Below are 18,755 nucleotides of genomic sequence, written 5' to 3'. Positions count from 1 at the left end.
AGCAGCTACCCAGGGACCCCGGGCAGCGCGTCGTGACCCCGTGAACGTGTACACAGGGGATGGGAAAAAGCCGGCGGGGACAGGAGAAGACACGCCTCCCTCCTCTTGCTGGCCCTGAGGGACAAGGGCTTGGGGATGGCTCTGATGTGGGGGCGAGGGGACAGCGGCTGCCCTGGAGCAGGAGTCACGATGGGAGGATGCTGGAGGTGGTGGGAGGGTGGCTGGGGAAAACTGAGCTTAAACAGCCAAGTTTCAATGCAGACAGAAGTCTTGGCGGGGGCACTGCCAAGAAGTGGGCCAGAGCAACGCTCCCCTGCTCAGGTTTTCTTGGAGCAGCCAGGCTTCGACCGCAGGGAGAAAGGGAAAATTCAAACAACTGGATATTTTCCCCTTTTCCAACGCCAAACAGATTTCCCAGGGGAAGAAGAACCCAATTCCCATCCTATCTCAGCATACGCAACGACGGACAGTCCTCAGAAAGTCTGATGCGAGGAGACAAGCCAGCACTATGCGACGTCTTTTCTGTTTAATTCCACATTTCATTTAGTTTATGTTTTTTTCAGGGCTCTCTCTGAGCAAGCGGCCCGTCCGTCCCAGCCGTGCCACGAAGCTCTTGGCAGAGCGCCTGCGTGCACGGCCATCCACGCCGCTGCGCCTGGGCAGCTCCTTCCGCACCGAGAACAGAGGCAGGTTACACTTTGCCTTGGAGCTGAACGTCAGGAAACCGTCTGAGCTCCCTTTCCTCCTGCTCCTCATTCATAAATTTAATAAAATAACAACAATAATAATAATAATAATTAAAACAAAGGCTTATTGGAGCTGTTTCTGCTCAACTTTCCACAGTCTCTTTTCATGTCACTCTCTGGAATCAGATTTTTCAAGAAATACTGTGAGAAAAAAAGAATAATAATAATAATAATAATAATAATTATAATAATTATAATAATAAAAAGCATCTGGAACCAGCTCAGAAGACTTCTAATGCTTTTCAGCTTGACTGACTTGGAGTGCATTGACCACACCATTTATATTTTCTTCAGGTACCTGTAAGAAAACAAAAAGAAAGGTCACGCTCTAGCAATAGCCAGGGAGGGACGGCAGGGCAAGGAGAGGAAGGAGAGGAAGGCAGTCCCAAGGAGCCAGGTACTTTGTGTTGGACACGTCAACTCCCCCAAGGAAAGACAGCCTCTGGTTCAAAAGCATTAACCCACGGTACCCCTAGGAGCAAAATGTGAGTAAGTGAGATCCAGCCACCTTCTGTCTGTGTGGTGGGTGCTGGTGGGGAGGCAACTGTTTTGGGGTTTTCCTTTCCGAGTTCTCCTCTTCCTCTCCTCCCCCTTCCCTCCCTTTCACTGGTAAAGCACCTCGCTGGGGTCAGCAACGCTGACCCTGTGAAGGTCACGTCCCATCCGCCCTCCTGGCCCCACTCCCTGGCTGGAGGAGCAGCTACTCCCCACCTGGCACTGCATCTGGGCAAGAGAAAACCTGCCGACCCATTCGGTGCCATCACTGCTCCAGCACTGGGGCTGGCTCAAGAGAGCCACTGCCTGTCCAAAAAATACCTTATTTCTTGCCATCCCCAACACAGCTTTCACACAGAGGAGGAAGGGGATGCCCAGGCAAAGCTCCAGGAGTCCCTGTAGCTCATTTATCACCACAAATATTCCAGAGACTTCATGCCTCAAAGCCTTTGTACACCCGGAGCTCACTCATGCAAGGTGCTTGTGTGGATGGATTTATGTGGCTGCCCAAGAGCCCCGTGAGGCTCTTCAGGTTTAGGACCCGTAAGTACGGGTGGAGAGACCACACTGGGTGACAGGGGGACATGCCCATCCAAGGAAGAAGAGAATTTCCAGTCTGCTTGCGGTGTTAGGTCCCAGATGCTGTGGCGTAGCACCTGAGCCTCCTTATCCAGTGTTGTGATGAGACTTAACCATAGAAGTCGATACACAAAATTATTATCGAGCATCTTTCCACATGTACTGCAAGAAAAACCTCTTGTAACAGAAGATGCAACAGAACTCAGAGCGACTGTCATCGGTAGAAAAGAACATCACCAGTGAAGTTACATCAGACAGAAACGAGGCGCCTGACCCTTACATAAACTCAAAGATGACGCTCAGGGGACAGGCAGCTAACAGCTCTTGGAAACTGGAAAGGGGACTGAGGGAAAAATAAATTATCTGTGAGCTGCTGCAAGAAGCCAAAATAATTGATGTTAAGTAAGCTGAAGAAGGGACTGCCTCTGCAAGGTATTTGAGTCCCTGGCCAGGAGCACGATACCTGGATTCACTGGACACCCTCCAGAGCTCAGATAGTGGAAACACAACTGGCCTGTGATTTTTTGCAAGACTTTTAACAAAACTGAGGAAAAAACCCTGACGAGAAATAACAAGAAAAATGTTCGATTTTCCAATGGGAAGATGGAATAGCACTGGCTAACTCTGATGATGTGTGAACAAAAGTCAGCTGGGAAAGGAAGAAAATAATCTTGAAACCACCACACAATGAATTCTTCTGGGTTAGGAGAAGAAAACCCCAGCAAACCTCCACTGCAGGAAACAGGACTTTGAGACAGGACTCTCCACTGCCTCTTCTTCATCATTTTTCCCAGTATGTTGAACGCTGCAGTGGAAGAAGCTGAATGACTCTGCCTCTCCAGAAGATAATGAGAAAAGACACAGGAATCAATTTTGCAAAACACATTTTCGTAGCCAGCCCCGGCAGATGAACAGCAGGTCTCTCCGTGAGCTCCTTTAGTGCAGCACAGAAGCAGTGGAAGCAGAACCAGACAGATGGAAATGGGATAAGTCATAATGCAAATGTTTGGGGCAGGTGTTCTCCAGGACAGATGTGCAAACAGTTTTGACTTGTAGGACACATCCTAGTTTGCCACCAGTGGAGAAGTCCTACCCCTCCCTGCCCTCTAGAAAAGATCCCTCTGCCGGGGCAGCTGGTGCACCTGTCAGCCAGAGGGCAGATCAAAGCATCACCATTAAGGGAAAAGTAACGCTCCAAACTACGTCCCAGAAATAGCTTCAGTCTCAGCAGATCCAAAATGCTGGTGGAGAAGAGTGAGATGCCTCTGAGCACGAGGCAGCAAGAGCAGAGCACCTGGAAAAGGGATTCTTCTCACTTGCTCTCTCTAGAGGGAGCTGGAAACCGCAGCTCTCTCCAGCCTGACCTTATGCCACGAAGGGGACCCATCAGAGACCTGGAGCTCCCCATCTCAGCATTGTCTCCCAAAGGGATCTCTTCTCAAGCACTGGTCCTGATTTCCAGGGAAAACTTCTACAGCTACAGCATTGCAGGAAGACCTGAGTATTAACACCCGGGTCAAATAAAAAATTAAGCAACAAAATCCACCTTAAGATGCACAGGAGGAGAAAGATCAGAGCAACAAGCTTTTATAAAGCACTTTAAATGGCTGACAACGAGTACTGAACAACCTTCAACAAAGAAAGGGAGGATGCAGAGAAAGGATTCAAGATGCACTCAGACCTTGAGAAACATCACTGGAAGTCAAGGTGTGTGGGTGGCCAGGTTAGGGAAAATACAACAAAATCTAGGTCAGGGTCTCGGCCAGCAAAACCAACCCAGAGGCAGCAAGCAGACCCGGAGCAAAGCCAAGCAAAGGAGGGCTTGGAATGGACCTTCCGCATGGCGGAAGGGTTGACAGCTAGAGCAGCACTGTCCAGATGGAAAGGCTTTTAAAACCCTAAGAAAAGAAAGCAGCAAGTAGCAAGGAAAACGCTAAAATACTGATTTGAGTAAAGAAGAGCTGCAGACACTAACGCATGGCCCAGAGAACACCCTGCCAGCTGCTCGGAGGCAGGAATCTGCCGGGCTGGGACGCAGCCGGATGAGACGCTTCTAAAAGGTGGAGTCATCACAATCGCACCGCACGAGTTTTAAGTGAAATATCCACTTTAACTGGCAGGGCCCAGCACTCCAGAGATTGCCTGACAACTGGAAGCACTCTGCGCAGAAAGCACCCACCTGGGGCCTCCACAACAGGCAGGAATGCGAGGCAAAGCTAACAGCATTGATTTTTAAATGGTGTTTTATTAGCTTATCTGATCAGCACAGTTAATATTCAAGAAAATAAGACAAACATATCTAACACTCTGACCTTTGCTATCTGGCATAATATTTACTTTTACTTTTTACACACATGGCCTACAGGCTGCAAATGGTTTGCACCAGCTGTGAAAAAATGAAGTAATTCGCTGAGAAAAACCTGCCTTGAACCCACTGGGGCTTTTACAGGTGAGAAGCAGGGCCTGGGCAGCGACAGTACAGTGGTGAAAGGAGAAGTATAATGCTAGAAGGGGCACATTTAAGAAAAAAAAACAAACACAAAAAGCGCAAAGCGGCTGAGTTTTGTTAGTTTTATCAGTGCATGGGCTACTGACTTGGGGAACGGGCTCCGAGTCAAACGCCATCCTGTTTGTGGCTACAGGCTTTTCAGGGAAATCCCTCCTTTCTGAGGGATTCCTCCTTGGTTTCAGCCAACAAGGAGCAGAGGTAGGCTTCATGCCTAGAAGGCAAAATATTCGCCAGTATAAAAGAGAAAAGAACTCTGCATGAAGGACAAGACCCTTGTGCTGATGACAGTGCAGCAACTGCTACGGGCACTCACAAAACCAAACATGGCACGCCCTGCTCTGCTTCAGAATCACCTTCCCTCGCCCTGCTGCCAGTTACTGCGATCTACCAATTCCTACACCACGAGCAGGGCGATGCATGGACAGCAGAGCTCACCAGGACTCACAGATGGGTCTCAAAACGCAAAGGTTAGGGCCACGCGGGTGCCAAGAGGTGAAGGCAGGGGTCTGGTCCTGGGAGACCCTCCAGAATAGTCCCACACACAAAGGTGCCCTCCTGAGAGTCTGGAGCCTCTGACTCGCAGGAAAACAGAGGGTTTGTGGCTGTTTCTAATAAAAGATAGTGATGCAGCTGAAGAGACTGCTTGGGGAGGTTGTGAAGTCTCCATCGCCACAGGTCTTTAAGGCCTGAGACCGGCCCTTTGCAGGAATGATACTCCCTAATGCGGCTTTGCCTTGGGGTAGGGCTGGGCTTGGCTCAGGAGCCTCTGACCAAGGGCAGCGACAGCCAGGAGGCTGGAGAGAGGTATCTGCTGGGCTAGGTCAGAGCAAAGGCACTCCAACAAGCTCTCCAGGTGGGAAATGATGTTCTCATCATGAGTTTTATCCCAGGGAAACGATCTCCCCTTTCAAAGAAGCCATCTTGATACTCACCAACGCGTGATCAAACTTAAAAGTACTGATGTAGTAGGCTGGGATGTCGGCTGCGGCCAAAGGCTCAGAAATCTGAGCGACAATTCCACATTCATCTGTGGGGGAGATAAAAACCCAGTCATTGTCTGAACAGCACCTGTCAGCCTCACAGAACTCCTGGGTCTCTCCAGCTCCTCGCCTACACAGGGAGGAGTTTGTCTTCAAAAACTCCAAACAGAAGGGAGCTCTGCAGTAAAATGTGTTCTTTCTCACCAAATCAGGCTCTTTGAGCCACCACGATATATTACACATTTTATTTTATTGCCTTCTTTTGTTACAGAGAAATGTAAATCCCCCAAAGGCACAAAACAAAATGATGGAAAAACTGTAATGATTTTCAGAGGTCCAAAGCAAGGCAATCAATGATGTTCAGGAAGGAAGCACCAAAGAGTCACATACACCCTTAACCTCCACCTTTCTCTTTAGCTGTTGCCATTAAACACTTCACCCTGCATCTCTGAGAGAGGAGATGCTGACCTGCTGCCTGGCCTGGACACACGGCTGGTTCTAGACCACAGCCCACCACAGCCCCTGAGACAGGATTTCACGCCAATTTACATGCTTCATCTGTCTGTTCATCGCAGATCAGCAGTACATTGTTTCCAGATGAAATCTGAGTTTCCTTGATCCAAACTGAACATTTCAACTTGATTCTACGCTAATGTATTTAAACACCACATACTTGGCAGGTGTCCTGACGTCCCATCAACCCCCATTTCAATATATTTTGCCTCTAAGATGCATAAAGGTGCACGAAAATTTCCTTCTTGCTGCTTTTGTTTATTTGGCATAGAAGTAGCAACTAAATATTTTCAGAGATGTTCCTGAAGCCTGTATTTCATAACCGTTACAGAGACCATGGGAAGGAGCCCCAGTGATTTTTGAAAATCGGGCCTTGGTTGCGACTCCTTAAAATTACATGGGACATAAAGAAAAAACAAGAACACTTCTGCCGACACAAAGCACTTTGTGTTACTCAGGTCCAATATTCTTTGAAGCAGAGAAAATGTTTGCAGTGCTGGATGTGAAACAGGTCTGTGGAGAGGACTCCCAGCTGGACTGCCAAAAATCCACACTAAATCTACGAAAGCCACAGAGTGGCTGCACTGGAGTACGACAGCACCTTCAGACCATGGATTTCAATAACCTACAATGCATTCCATGCCATCTTTTAGTCCACTTCTCTTTAAACAGAGACCCAGCTGTAGCTACCTCCAAAGTCCAGCAGATGAAGGCAATTCAGATGGAGCTGTCAGGCAGGCAGCACTTTCAAAAGTATATTTAGAAGTCTGAGTTAGTAGGTAGGAGTCAGACTCCTCCTCTTTGAAAATCACTGCTTGCAAAGTCATGTTAAGCTGTTGGCTCTTAAAAAGCCTCAGCTGGGTTTTTCCATCATTCTTCAAGGCCCCGAGGCAACCGACTACCTGTGCACCAACTGATCCCACAAATGTTTACCTACCGAAGCCAAGAGGCTGCCCACCAATCCGCACCATCTTCCAGAGCTCGCCAGATGCACTTGTAAACAACAAATTATTAGGAAATCTGTAAAAGGAAAGGAACACCAAACGTGGCAATTAAAACACAGCAGCCTGTCAGATTCTGCCTGCGGGGATGCTGCTGTTCCTGCATCCTTGCGCTGCTTGAAGCCAACAACAGCGGCGGCGGCAGCTCAGTGGAACTGAGAAAAGTCCAGGCAAGCGGGACAGATGCACCTGCCTGCCCCTCCAGATGTCCTCTGGTAAATCAGCAACTGATGCTGGAAGCGTTTGTAGGCACCCGCAGAGACACAGAAAAAGATTTCTAAAAAACAGGCCATGCCCCAGCGTTACAAGCCCTGGGATCGTTAATCTGAAGGCTTCATTTGAGCTGCATTTAGAAACACCTAGGGACAGAACATATTTCCACACCTGCCCTCTCAGGAATGTGAATGGTAATCACTGGTTTTATGTTTGAGCATCACCAGTGCTTTTTTCCACATCATCCCTGGGAAATCCCTGGAAACCCTGCAGAGATCCCCATTTCTTACCAGGGGAAAGACCAGTGGCTAAGAGACCTGCCGAAGGTCGGGGCGAGAGAAGGAATTGGCTGCTGGGGTTCCCCAGGCACCAGGCTGCCGCTCCAACCCTCTAGCCTCTCTTGAAGGCAGACAGAGCTTTACTCCAATTAAGGTCGAAGAAACCTTCAAGAGGGCAATTAATAATTTGTAAAACAAGTCCCTAGGACAGGCAAGAATCAAAACCGAACACTGCACTGTGTGTCAAAAGCAAATCTATGCACTGCATCTCCGTGCAGCATCCTGTCTAGCCTCCAGACCTCAGAGACTCCCGCGCTGTGAAGCTGCAGACGTACGCACCCACAGACAGGCTGATATTTGCTGCCCAGCTGAATTTCTCCTTGCCAGACAAAGGAGTTACGGGCTCCCCTGCACAGGGATGACTCAGTACATCATCAGCACAAGAAGACTCCGCATCAAACCCAGCCACATGTAAAAGCAAAGCGGGAGGACAGCATTGCTGACGTCCCCACCCTTCTTTTGGTCTTTAGCAATAAAACTTTAACGACGTACACTAGATCATTTGGGGTTTTGCTCTTAAAAGCACGACTAATGAACAATGGAATAAAGCTGTCAAAATCACTTTGCTCCAGTGTTCCTCTTTCAAAAGTGAGATAACCCTACATTAGATCGGCTTGTGATTTCACTGAGGCCTTGGACAGACAAGCCCAAAATTCAGGAGCTGGACCTGACACGCCAGACTGCACTCAGAAAAGGGACAGGGTGTACAGGCACATGACACGCATGCAATGAGGCTCCCAAGAATTAACAGTGAGGAGCTTAAGCTGCTTGCTGCTCCTTTGAGAATATCCCATGTGCTTTTTTGGGGTCCAAGAGACCCTAAGACCAAAGCTCACCTCTGCTGTGTCTGGACATCCATGACCAAGGAGATGTAACCCTCAATGAGAGAAAAGGAGAAAAAGCGAATATGTCCCGAGTCTTCATTGCCCACCACCGAATCTTTTACTCTGAAGAAACAGAAGAGAACAGCATTAACTGTGGCTAGAAGAGCAGAGGACAGATAGAGCAGATATAGCCAGTGAAACCAGAAATGTTCATACACTGACTCAGGGAAGTGACACTGAGTCCTGTCACATTACACTGCTCTTCAATTTTTTCGATTTTGCAAGGGAAGAAATGCCAGTCCCCAAAATCAACACAACTCTCCCATCTGTGCCCCAAGGTCCTTTCGCAGGAAGCTGCGGGCCAGGAGCTGCAGGCACCAACGCGCAGCAGGCCATGCATCCTCCAGTCATATCTGGATATGCAGCACATTGATCACACTGCTACTCACAGCTGAAATCTGGAAAGGTTCAGCATTCCAAAGCTAACGGGTTCCTTTGGGCACCCTCCATCTCCTACTTGGCTTCCACCTGTCAGGACAACCCTCTTGAGGCCGTGAAATCTCCCTCCCCAGGTGCAGAGTATGGCAGCAGCACAAGGCCACAGCAGATCACTGGGCATCCTGGGGGAACAAGGTGAACTTGTGCCTCCAGACACCACCTACACCTCCCCCGGGAGCCTGTCTCCCCGCCGGGACCTACCCATTGGAGTAAAACATGACATCCATTAGGAGTGTAGCAACAGTGGGAAGGGTATCTGGATCCAGGCTGGTGACGCAGAACATGTTACTCGGACTGGAGAGGGGATGAATGACAGGCCTCTGAACTGAAAGAGACACACAGACACACACAGCTATGAAGCCATGTCCGCAGCAGGTTCACATCCCGCCAGACGTGTTATCCACACACTGACAGTGTGTTTGTTGTCAGACAGGGACCAAGGTTGTCAGACCTTGGACCAAAGAGCCTGGGGACAACCTGCTCTTGCAAAGTCCTCCTCGGGGTACAGGGCGAGGTCACCCCGAGCACCCTGCCCTGCGCGGGGCACAGGCCACTCTGCTCCTAGGGGCTTTCAGGGCACCGGGTGCATCCACGTGAGAAAAGGGCCAAGCTAAAGGAGGTGGCAACACAAACTGAGAAGCAGAAATAAATTCAAGCTTCCACCATTTTAAAGGCAGGGCTGTGGAAGGCATTTCTCTGGCTGTGGTTGCTGGCAGTCCACCCTCTTTTCCTTCCTTTCTGGGGTCTATTTTGCCATAATATCTACAAAAATCAAACACCAGTTGACATGCCGCAGTTTGGCAAACACGTTTCAGCCTGTAGCTGAGAAACAGCCGGTATTTAGGCACGCAACTATTAAACACAGCAACCTGCATACCTGTGCGCAATCAACACGTGCTTCACTGCGCCCTTCCTTCATGCTTTTGTACCAGGCTCATCTTCGTCAACAAGACAATTTACAGCTCTCGAGTGACGAGGCTGAGCGGCACTCCATAACAACTGACCCCCGCTTTGTGTGGTTACAGGCACAAAGTTACACACAGGTGTGTAGGTAAACACACCTTTAAGTTGTTCCTTTTCCTGATCGCGCCCTTTGTTTGATGCTTGCTCCTCTAGACTGGAAACCTCCTAAGGTTCTGTACAGCCCTGAGCTGACAGCGGCCTTGATCCCGGCTGGTTCTGAAGTGTGGGAGTTGAACAACAATATTCTCTGTGCAGCAAGCAATCACTGCAATACTTAAATGAGCTTTTATACAAGCCATTCTCCTTTGAACTGTTGAAACGTGGAAGTACGGGCTACAGACAATGTTATTTTTGCAGCTGAAGTTAATTGTATTTTAACCTTCCGTCCTACAGAAGGTATGTCTCCCTTAGAGATGTGAAACTAGTCATGAAAGGCTCAAATCCAGCAAAGCTCATCAGCACTGCTCAGAAAGTTAAGCACCTACACAAATCCTTGGCTGAACCTGGATAGACTCAGGCATGTGTTAAGAGAGTTTATTACCTTACAACAGGATAAACATTCAGCAGAATACTGAAGGAAGGTAAGAGGCAGACTTTCACCCCCATGTCATGGAGACTGACACCCTGGCAAGCTGAGCCCATGCTGGTCCTTACCCAGTTTTGGTTTGACAAATCCATTCGTTATCCCGAGGTCATCGGCAGCCACCGTCTCCCCATTCACCACTCTGAGGATGGTGAACTCAGCAGCCAGCGTGTGCATCACGAAGGGCAGGTCTCGCTCACGCACCTGAAGTTGACAACAGGATTAGCTCGTGACGGTACGCAGCAGAAGTGCGAATAAACTGCAGTGGAGGTTACGGGCTCTCAGGGCACAGAAGAGTGGAAACACCGCTCCTGCCTGAGCCGGCTGGTGCGTCAGGACAATTGCCATCTGGATGTGTGTCTAGAGAAGCACATTTGGTGCTATCACTGCAAATACCAGCAGGATTAAGCACCACAGTGCTTTTAAGACTGTGGAAAGAGTGTGGAGACTTCTAAGAGGGAGATATCTCACCTCTTTTCCAGCATCCCTTCAAGAGCTCAGCACTGCCTGTTCGCCAGCCTTGCTTCCTAGGGAAATAAATCTGACATGGCCGTGCCTTGTGTGCGTGCACACATGCATGTAAGACAGAAAGACTGTCTGTCTGTCTATTCCCAAAACAACTTTGGAGCCTCTTGGCCACCATCAGCCAACCTGACAGCAGACATTATGTTCCTCTGACTCTCACAAAACCAATGTCTGAGTGATGGTGGGAAACACTGCCAGTGCCTCCATTAAGGAAGAGACTGCAGTGTGGGCTCAGCACGCTCATTAGACACCAGATAACCCATACCAACAACTGCCTCATCCCACGGGAAAAGCTCCTGAGATGTCAGACAGCCTAACTACAAGGCACAGAGCTCTGAGGAAAGCAGATTTGGTAATTCTGCTGCTCCTCAAACTACTTGTTCCCAGAAATGTCATTAAAACTGCCTAACTGAACTTTCATCTAGTGGCAGATGACTCTGCCTGGTCCTCTCATGTCCTCTTACCAGAATGAAGTCCGTCTGATAGGTGGAGAGCATGAACACTGAGATGTTTTGGTCAGCTAGGGGTGCTATTACTGACTTGGCAATTTTGGTCACTCCGATGGGCTGGGAGCCAGAGAAGCCACCTCCGCCAGACACCACGTTGAGGGCAAGCCATGTCGCATCGGCCACGCTCAAGTGTTCCGAGGAAGGGAGCTCTGCAAAGAGACAGAGGGGGAGGACAGAGGTTTGTTTTAGAGGCAGAGAAAGCCAGGTCCACCATCTTGTTTGTATGTATGAGGTGAGCCCACTTATGCAGTCAACCTCCTGGGCTTCACACCCTGCTTCACAGGTTGGTACTGTGCTGCTTTTTAGGTCTACCAACTGCATCAACTTCCACTGCAGGATTCATACAGACTTGTCAGGACAACACAGGGAATTAGAAGAGCCTCAGCCATTCACTAGGATGTCAGTGACCAGTGCTGCTAACTTCCCCACATAGAAATAGCCCGAGGTTCTTGACTTAACTTCAATCTCCTCTATCACACAATTTCTCCAAATACTTAACTCGAGCTTTTTTGGGCAATTCTGTTTCCTTTTTCCTGCTCTAAACCCAAGTTTTGTTCTCCCAGACCTGAGGTGGAGGCTGACAGAGCAGCCTAGGCACTATCCCAGGACTTGGGAGATGCAGAGCAGGTACCCTCTGCACCTCTGGGCTGCTGGCTCCAGGGCTAAAGCTGAAGACAAGAGCCACGCAGCTCTCTAAGCAACCGATGGTGTCACCTATACACTGGAGATTACAGCATGATCACATACTAAGGTGATGAAAATCTTTTTAAGAATAACTCCATTTCCTTTCCATTTGCTTCCAGTCTGTTGTCATTAAGTAGTTAAAAATCTGCAGCTGAATCATTTAACACAAATTATTAACCGCTTTAAAGAAACCTTAATGTATTAACAGCCCGTAAAACCAGACGTGGACTCTGGAATGAAGGCATAAACTTCTCCAAGATCCTCTGGACTTTGGATTTTGGTTTGGCAAATTATAGAAACAAACAGTTCAGATCCAGATCCAGACTTACAAACGCATAATCCCAGTTAAATCTGCTTGGCATAAGGAACCTGACCTCAGATGCAGATCCAGCCAGCAAAGACACAATGGAGGTCCCAGCGGAAACATCCACGCTTTGCTGAGAGGTTAGACGCAGCCTAGCAATCCAAAAAGACAAACCCCAGTATTGCTGCTCTTGCAGTCAGCGCCCTGGCACCGCAGGTTTCCTACTCTGCCCACCCACTCCTGGCTCCTCCATGCAATGTCCTTTCCTTCTCCTTCAGCAGGACCTTTGGGAGCCGCGTCTGTACAGCTCCAGACACCATGTAATAAATTCATAACCTCACACCCCCCGAATCTCCAGGCACCGCTGCCGTAAGACGATGACAGCGCTGAAAGCCCAAAATGAACTGAATAACAAATACCGTTCATTTTGCTCTCCTCAATAACTTCAATTGTGTGTGGCATGAAAATAACCCTCAGCAAACAGCGGGGACACTGAGGGTTCTGCTTCTGCATTTTGATGTTCAGCTTCACAGGCCAATGTTTCTTTTTTACTGAATAATCAGAGCTTACATGGAATGAAAACTAGACACCAGGGAGAGCGGGTAAGTTTGGGCATTAATCAACAGCATGTTACCTCAGAGAGACCAGTGTGAGTCGCTTGCAGAAAATTATTGCAGCAAAATACCATTTGCTGATCAGACAGCCCTTTGCATCAGCAAAGCACCCTCAAAACAAATCTTACTGCATCAACTGGCATGGAAGAGCTCGGGCTCAAAACAACTACTGCTGATCTAATAAGCAGCTGACGTCTTTTTTTCCTTTATTGCCACCTCTGCTCCTTGCCTGTGAAATAAATAAGAAGAAAAGAGAAAAAACCAAACCCAACTGTTCCTTCTTCGGCCGTGTATTTGCTCCCTGGCAGCAGAGAGCCGGCGGGCGCAGGCAAGGCCACCTGAACGTCATCGGTATTTACACTTCCATTTCCCGCATCCCAGAGCCATGAAAGCAGCCAGGCAAGTAAATCACAGAAAGGTCAACTGACACCTTTGCTCTCCGCAAACTCATCCCCCAAAGCCTCCGGCAGCACGGCCACCCCGTAACTGTGCCAGCTGCGCAGGACGCACGGGCCGGGCCGCGTGCTCTGGGGTCCTGCGCCCACCGACCTGTCCCGCCCGCGGCAGGCGCGTCCCAGATGTGCCCGGGTCCACTGACGACTCGTTACCGGCAGCGAGAAAAGATCACAACCCATTTCCCTCTCTATAAACCGAGCAGATGATATTCCTGCTCTGTACGGGTGACGCGGGCCTCGCCACAGTCCATTAAATCCCAGTTTAAATACTATTTGGGGTCAGAGACGGGATGAAGACGCAGTATTTCACATATTTCATCATCATCGCATTTCACTCCAGCAGCAGTGCTGCTGGAGGAGCTGCCCCAAGAAGACCTCATCAATCTCTTCCTCCAAGGGGAGGAAGGCTGGTTTGCTGGTTACATCTGCAATTACTGGACAATGTTGATCACGTTTGGGTTCACGTGTTCAACAGGCCCTGTGAAGTTTGACAAGGGCCGTTGCATTTGCTTAAGTAACCTGCCTCTCATAATTCAATTAACTTCGCAAAAAATACACAGAAAGTGACTGAAATACCAATTTTGGCCACTGTTTTCACTGGGCAGCCAGATGGAAAAGGACAGTCCAAGTTTTAATGAAACAAAGCCAAGCTAAAGGCTCAACAAACGCAGCTGAATAGCATCAAATAAACCACACGGGAAGGTGCTTTGCTCAGGAAGCTGTTAAAGGCCGTAAACCCAACGAGAGCTGGAAACACCAGACGTCACCGTTAACGCAGACTCAGTGAGGCAGAATAAGGTCATAAAAAAGAGCAAAATGAGGAATGGCCCATGTTTCAGCATCAACCACCACTTCCCCCCCAGAGAACAGAGCTCCTGATGCCCCACAGCTCCAGCTCTGCAGCGTCCTGTGCGAGACTGGCACAGAAATTGCTCTGACGGGCTCTCAAGATCCTCTTGCAACTGGTTTATCAGAGCACAGGTCACTCCTGCTACCGGTCACAGGGGACATCTCACCCCTGGCTGAGAAGGCCCTTGAAGACGTCAGAGCCTTGGGCTTTGTTTATCATAACCAGGGTCTTTGTTTTGAGTTTGCACTGGGGTGAAGCCTTTCAATTTTTACGTTTTTGCTGTGTAACACTTTGCAGACCTGCTGCCAGAAGCGGTTCAGCTGCGTGCAGGCTCCGTAGCCACCACTTGCTGCCCATCATCACAACCATCACGGGCAAGCAGAGGAGGGTCAGAGCTGCATTTCACCCAGAGTAGCTGGCACAGAACCCCACCACCAAGACGTGACCATCCTGACAGCCTGAGCACAGCACTCATCTCACGAACAGTTTTGCCTGGCAGCGCAACACTAGGAACCAGTTGCTGGTGGGCTCCAACAGCCCACGGTACCGCTCTCCATCAGCACAGCAGTTTCTCTCTCTCATTCAAAATTCTGCCGGCTGCATGAAATCTGCAGTGCTACCAAGCAGACAGACAGATGCTGTGCGGGACACACCTCCTCCAAGGGAGATAAGGGACAGATGCTAACCCCTGCTCAAACCAAACTGAACAAACGCGTGTCAGATAAGGTTTAGGGTGTGAGTTAAACCGCTTACTCACACCACGGGTGGTTCAAAAGGCAAGGGGTCTGTCCAGAGCCTGACTGGCCTGTTTGGGCCAGCTGAAGCAAACAGTTGAAGCAAGGCAGCCTCCACGGCACACGTCACCCTGAGATGCGAGGTGGTGAGCATCATATTGGCCATAATTAGCTCCTGAGCTCAAATAATCAATACCATTTCCAGTGAGGACAACAAACGTTGGCTGAAACCCAAAGGAGGATTGAATTGCTGCCGCCGGAGCACTACAAAATACTGTAAGCGCCGCGAGCTGGTGCTCCTCGCAGCACTCTTAAAGTATGTTTGGGATGATGCTGGTCAGATGATGAGCTCCCAGCTCAAGGGTCTTTGCAAGCAGGGAAGGAAAATCTCCTGGTTTACAGCCCTGACTGAAGTGTCAGCCTGGGTCTGCATAACAGTGGGAAAACAGCAACATTTTTCTGCCTCCATTTTCCACCCCGATGATCCCTCTGCCTCGTGCACCCAGTGTGGCTGGAGGCAAAGCACTGGGAGGGAGTCCTCCCGCTCTGGAGGAGCGCTGGAAAATGTGCAAGATGCTCCGAGGAACTGCAACACCACCAGAACTTTTTTTTCCCCTTTCTGTACCTAATTTAAATGGGTTCAAACTTCTCAAAAAAGGGTTAGAGTGAATGAGAGGATAACTGGAAAATGCACAGTTCCATACCAGGAACACACCTCACCTACCTCAATACCTGAGCAAAGCTGGGGCCGAGCAAAGCTCTGCCAACTGGAGACTCAGCCCCTTCCTCCGGAAGGACGCCCTGTGAGCTCTTCTCCGTGGCCCTCCTTCCAATTTAACAGCAATCAGATCCCACCTGAGGACACCTATTAGCTTTCCAGTGAATCTGCAGATATGCGACGGATTTATTATAGTGCTTGGCGCTCAGTCGGTTTGTTTCTTCGGTGTGTTATGTTGGATCATCTCCTCAGCACTCCTCTTCACACAGCACACAAATTTTTGCGTTACAGCAGAGCACTGTGGGTGATGTGCCACTTCTTGGTGTGCTCTGGTGCTCTGAATGAACCAATTGCTCATTCAATTCGTCTTTATAGGACTTATGTTCGCAGCCATGGCCAACTGCAAACGTTAGAAAATAGTAAAATTTAAAAATACTGTGGATTTTTTGACCAGTGCTCTGGCTTTAGAGCCCTACGCTGTACTTATTTCACCTTTTATTGCCTCCCTCTGCAAAAATGACAGCTAGGCTCCTGCTTGCACTAAAAAGATAGAGAAAAAAGCTCCTGCAATAGCAGGACTCCAATGGTCAGGCATTAAAAATAAAAGCGCTGCCAACTGCAAAATTCATGATAAATTGGGAGAGCTGTCGCCAACATCTCTGTGTGGCAGCAGAGTTTATGTATATATATTTTTAATAGGATTTTTATGTTTATTAAAGGGCTCTCTTCCTACTACCCAGTGGACGCTTTCCATCGCTCTGCAGTTTTAAAATCCCATCTTATAACGAAGCCAGGGATTATCTCAGGTTGTAAAGCCTGATCCAAAGCCTCGGTGTCTTCCTGACTTCTCTGCCGGCTTTATCGTGGCAGGAGCCGGCGAGGCCGCTGCGTGCTGCAGCTGGGTGCTGCCCAGGAGAGCACACGATGGTCAAAGCGCCAGCAGCCCCACGGGGAGCTGGGACACCCAAGGCAGATTTCCAGCACCCACTGGTGTGGTTCCCCTGACATCTAACACAGGGCATGTGTTTGAACTGGGTTTCTCTGCTCAGGAAACTTTTAAGGAATTTTTTATCCTTGAGGGCACCATGGAAACTGGCCACATGAGCTCAAAGTCTTGGGAGGGGGTGAAAGTGGGACAAGGACAACCACCTGAGCCTCATCTCTTCTGCAAAATTAGGCCAAGTAAACACCCCTTTAATGTTAGGAAATGGAGCACTCTTCCTCTCACTTGCAGAAAGCCATGCAAAAGGGGATAAAGCAGAGTAAAGATGTCATTTATCAGTTTCCAGAGCGAACAAAAATCCAGAAAGAGCTCTGAAGCCAGTCCAGTGCCCAGCTTGGCGTGTCCCAGTCCTTGCTGCTCTGGGAGCACGCGGGTTATTCCCACAGGATGCCCCATTTCTCGCTTTGCCCTGCCGCAAAGCCAAGCCGAAGCAATTCACCGCTGCGCTTCCCCCACGGGGATCCCGTCAGGGCAGCAAAAACACTGTGGGGATGTTACAATGCAAACCATAACCTTTCAGAGGATGCAAACACCCTTTCAGTTCACCTCAAAACACACACACTGCCAGCTTCACGCTGAATAACTGGGAGCAAAATTTTTTCTGGTGCACAAATTCCCAATGAGCCCCACGGCAGCTTGCAGCGCAGTGCGAGGTGGCTGCCAGGCAGAAAGTCCTTGGTGTCGCTTTGATTCAAGTGCCTCACAGCCCTCTCGCACCAAGGGACTTATCCAAGCACAATGGCCGGGCGAGATGAAAGCACGCCGCTTTGCTTCGCATTGGGAAACACGATGATTAGGTCCAAAAAGTTAATGCTTTTGTGCACAAGAGAAGGAAAAAAATCCCACAGCTCTGATTCAGCTGAAATAATCTCACATGCCAATGAGCTCGAGCTTGTCCTGGGAAGAGGTCAGCGTGCTCACAACCAAGCAGCTTTTGCAATTTTTTCCATTTATGCTAATGGTTTGGTCAGCTGCCACCCTCTTCAGAGGGCAGTGCTGGCGGCGATGGGTGCCAGAGGTAGGCGCAGAAGACACCCCTGCAAGCACGAGCCGCGACGGGAGGAGCATGATGCCTCCAGCGTCGCATCTCTGCCCCGCAGCGTGCATGCCGGCTCAGTCTCAGAGGCACGAGCTGGCAGCGAGACACCTCATCCAGCGGCACATCAGGAATTTTTACAGCGCTGGCAGCTCCAAATGTTCATTAGGTACCAGCAAATGGGACAGCAGGTTTCTCCAGGATCACAGTGGACCATCCAACTTCAATTTTTGTCTCTTTTATTGCTCCTCTTTGTGCAGCCCAAATTTGCTCCTGATGGGACACCCAGGCACCTCTGCAGAGCTGGATGGATCCTCCCCATCTCTAAGTGTGTACTTCTGTGTTTTTGACATTTTCTCCTAACATAGAACACAAACCTGAGTTTATTTCAAACTCCCTCAACAGGGAAGCCGTGAAACCTGTCATCTCCTTTTCCTATTTAGGTATTATCCCACTCACAAAACTGTCAAAAGAACATTGTTAAGTTCATAAACTCAAACATTCTGCAGTGAGGAAATGACAGCTCAACATTTTATATATCTAACCTCAATGTTTCTGTGTCTCAGTTTCCCATCTAAAAGTGGGTATAAAAACCCCATTTCTTTTAACCCTTGCTCTGAAGAAACGGCGGACCTGTTTAGCTGAGGTTTATAATCATCTCACAACTGAAGTGTTTCTCAGTTAATGCAAAAATCAGCACTAGGCAGACAAGCAGCATGGAAAATTTCTGCCCAAAGAGGGAGTTTGGCAAAGCTTTAAGTGTCTGAAAACAGGGTGAGAATGGAAGGAACTGGGAAGTTTTGCTCTGGCCTCTTGGAGCGTTTTTCCTTCATCACTGAGGGAGGAAGCTGCTGGTGCTGGTGCTGTGCTAGGGATATTGAAGCAGGCTGGACACGCAAAGGTCTCTCGCTTTCCACTACCAAGACCATAAAAGACAGACAGACAGATAAAAGGAAAGAAAGAAAAAGAAGACAAGAAGGAAGCAAACAAGAACACACTGTAAGGGAAACCAAGCACCCAGAGCCTGTGGGTCTCACTCCCCGAGCTCCAAGCAGCCGGTGCTCACACAGCCCGCAGCACG

The 18,755-nt window shown here is 49.1% G+C and overlaps 1 protein-coding gene across 1 annotated transcript in view; it reads right to left on the bottom strand.

Moving 5' to 3' along the window:
• Window positions 1–504: 504 nt before the first annotated feature.
• The window catches only part of CASTOR2 (cytosolic arginine sensor for mTORC1 subunit 2), a 119,147-nt gene continuing 100,896 nt past the window's right edge, over window positions 505–18,755 (bottom strand). Inside the window, exons 3-9 of the mRNA XM_086763020.1 lie at window positions 11,232–11,425; window positions 10,314–10,446; window positions 8,898–9,021; window positions 8,211–8,321; window positions 6,760–6,842; window positions 5,262–5,356; window positions 505–1,044 (exon numbers count right to left, since the gene is read on the bottom strand). Coding sequence (XP_086619146.1) covers window positions 979–1,044; window positions 5,262–5,356; window positions 6,760–6,842; window positions 8,211–8,321; window positions 8,898–9,021; window positions 10,314–10,446; window positions 11,232–11,425 — 806 coding nt within the window. The 3' untranslated portion in view covers window positions 505–978. The remainder of the gene's footprint in view (window positions 1,045–5,261; window positions 5,357–6,759; window positions 6,843–8,210; window positions 8,322–8,897; window positions 9,022–10,313; window positions 10,447–11,231; window positions 11,426–18,755) is intronic.

This window comes from Chlamydotis macqueenii, chromosome 19, assembly GCF_036417535.1.
Source record: "Chlamydotis macqueenii isolate bChlMac1 chromosome 19, bChlMac1.mat, whole genome shotgun sequence".
Lineage (NCBI taxonomy): Eukaryota > Metazoa > Chordata > Aves > Otidiformes > Otididae > Chlamydotis > Chlamydotis macqueenii.
This window is presented reverse-complemented; position numbering and strand designations above follow the sequence as displayed.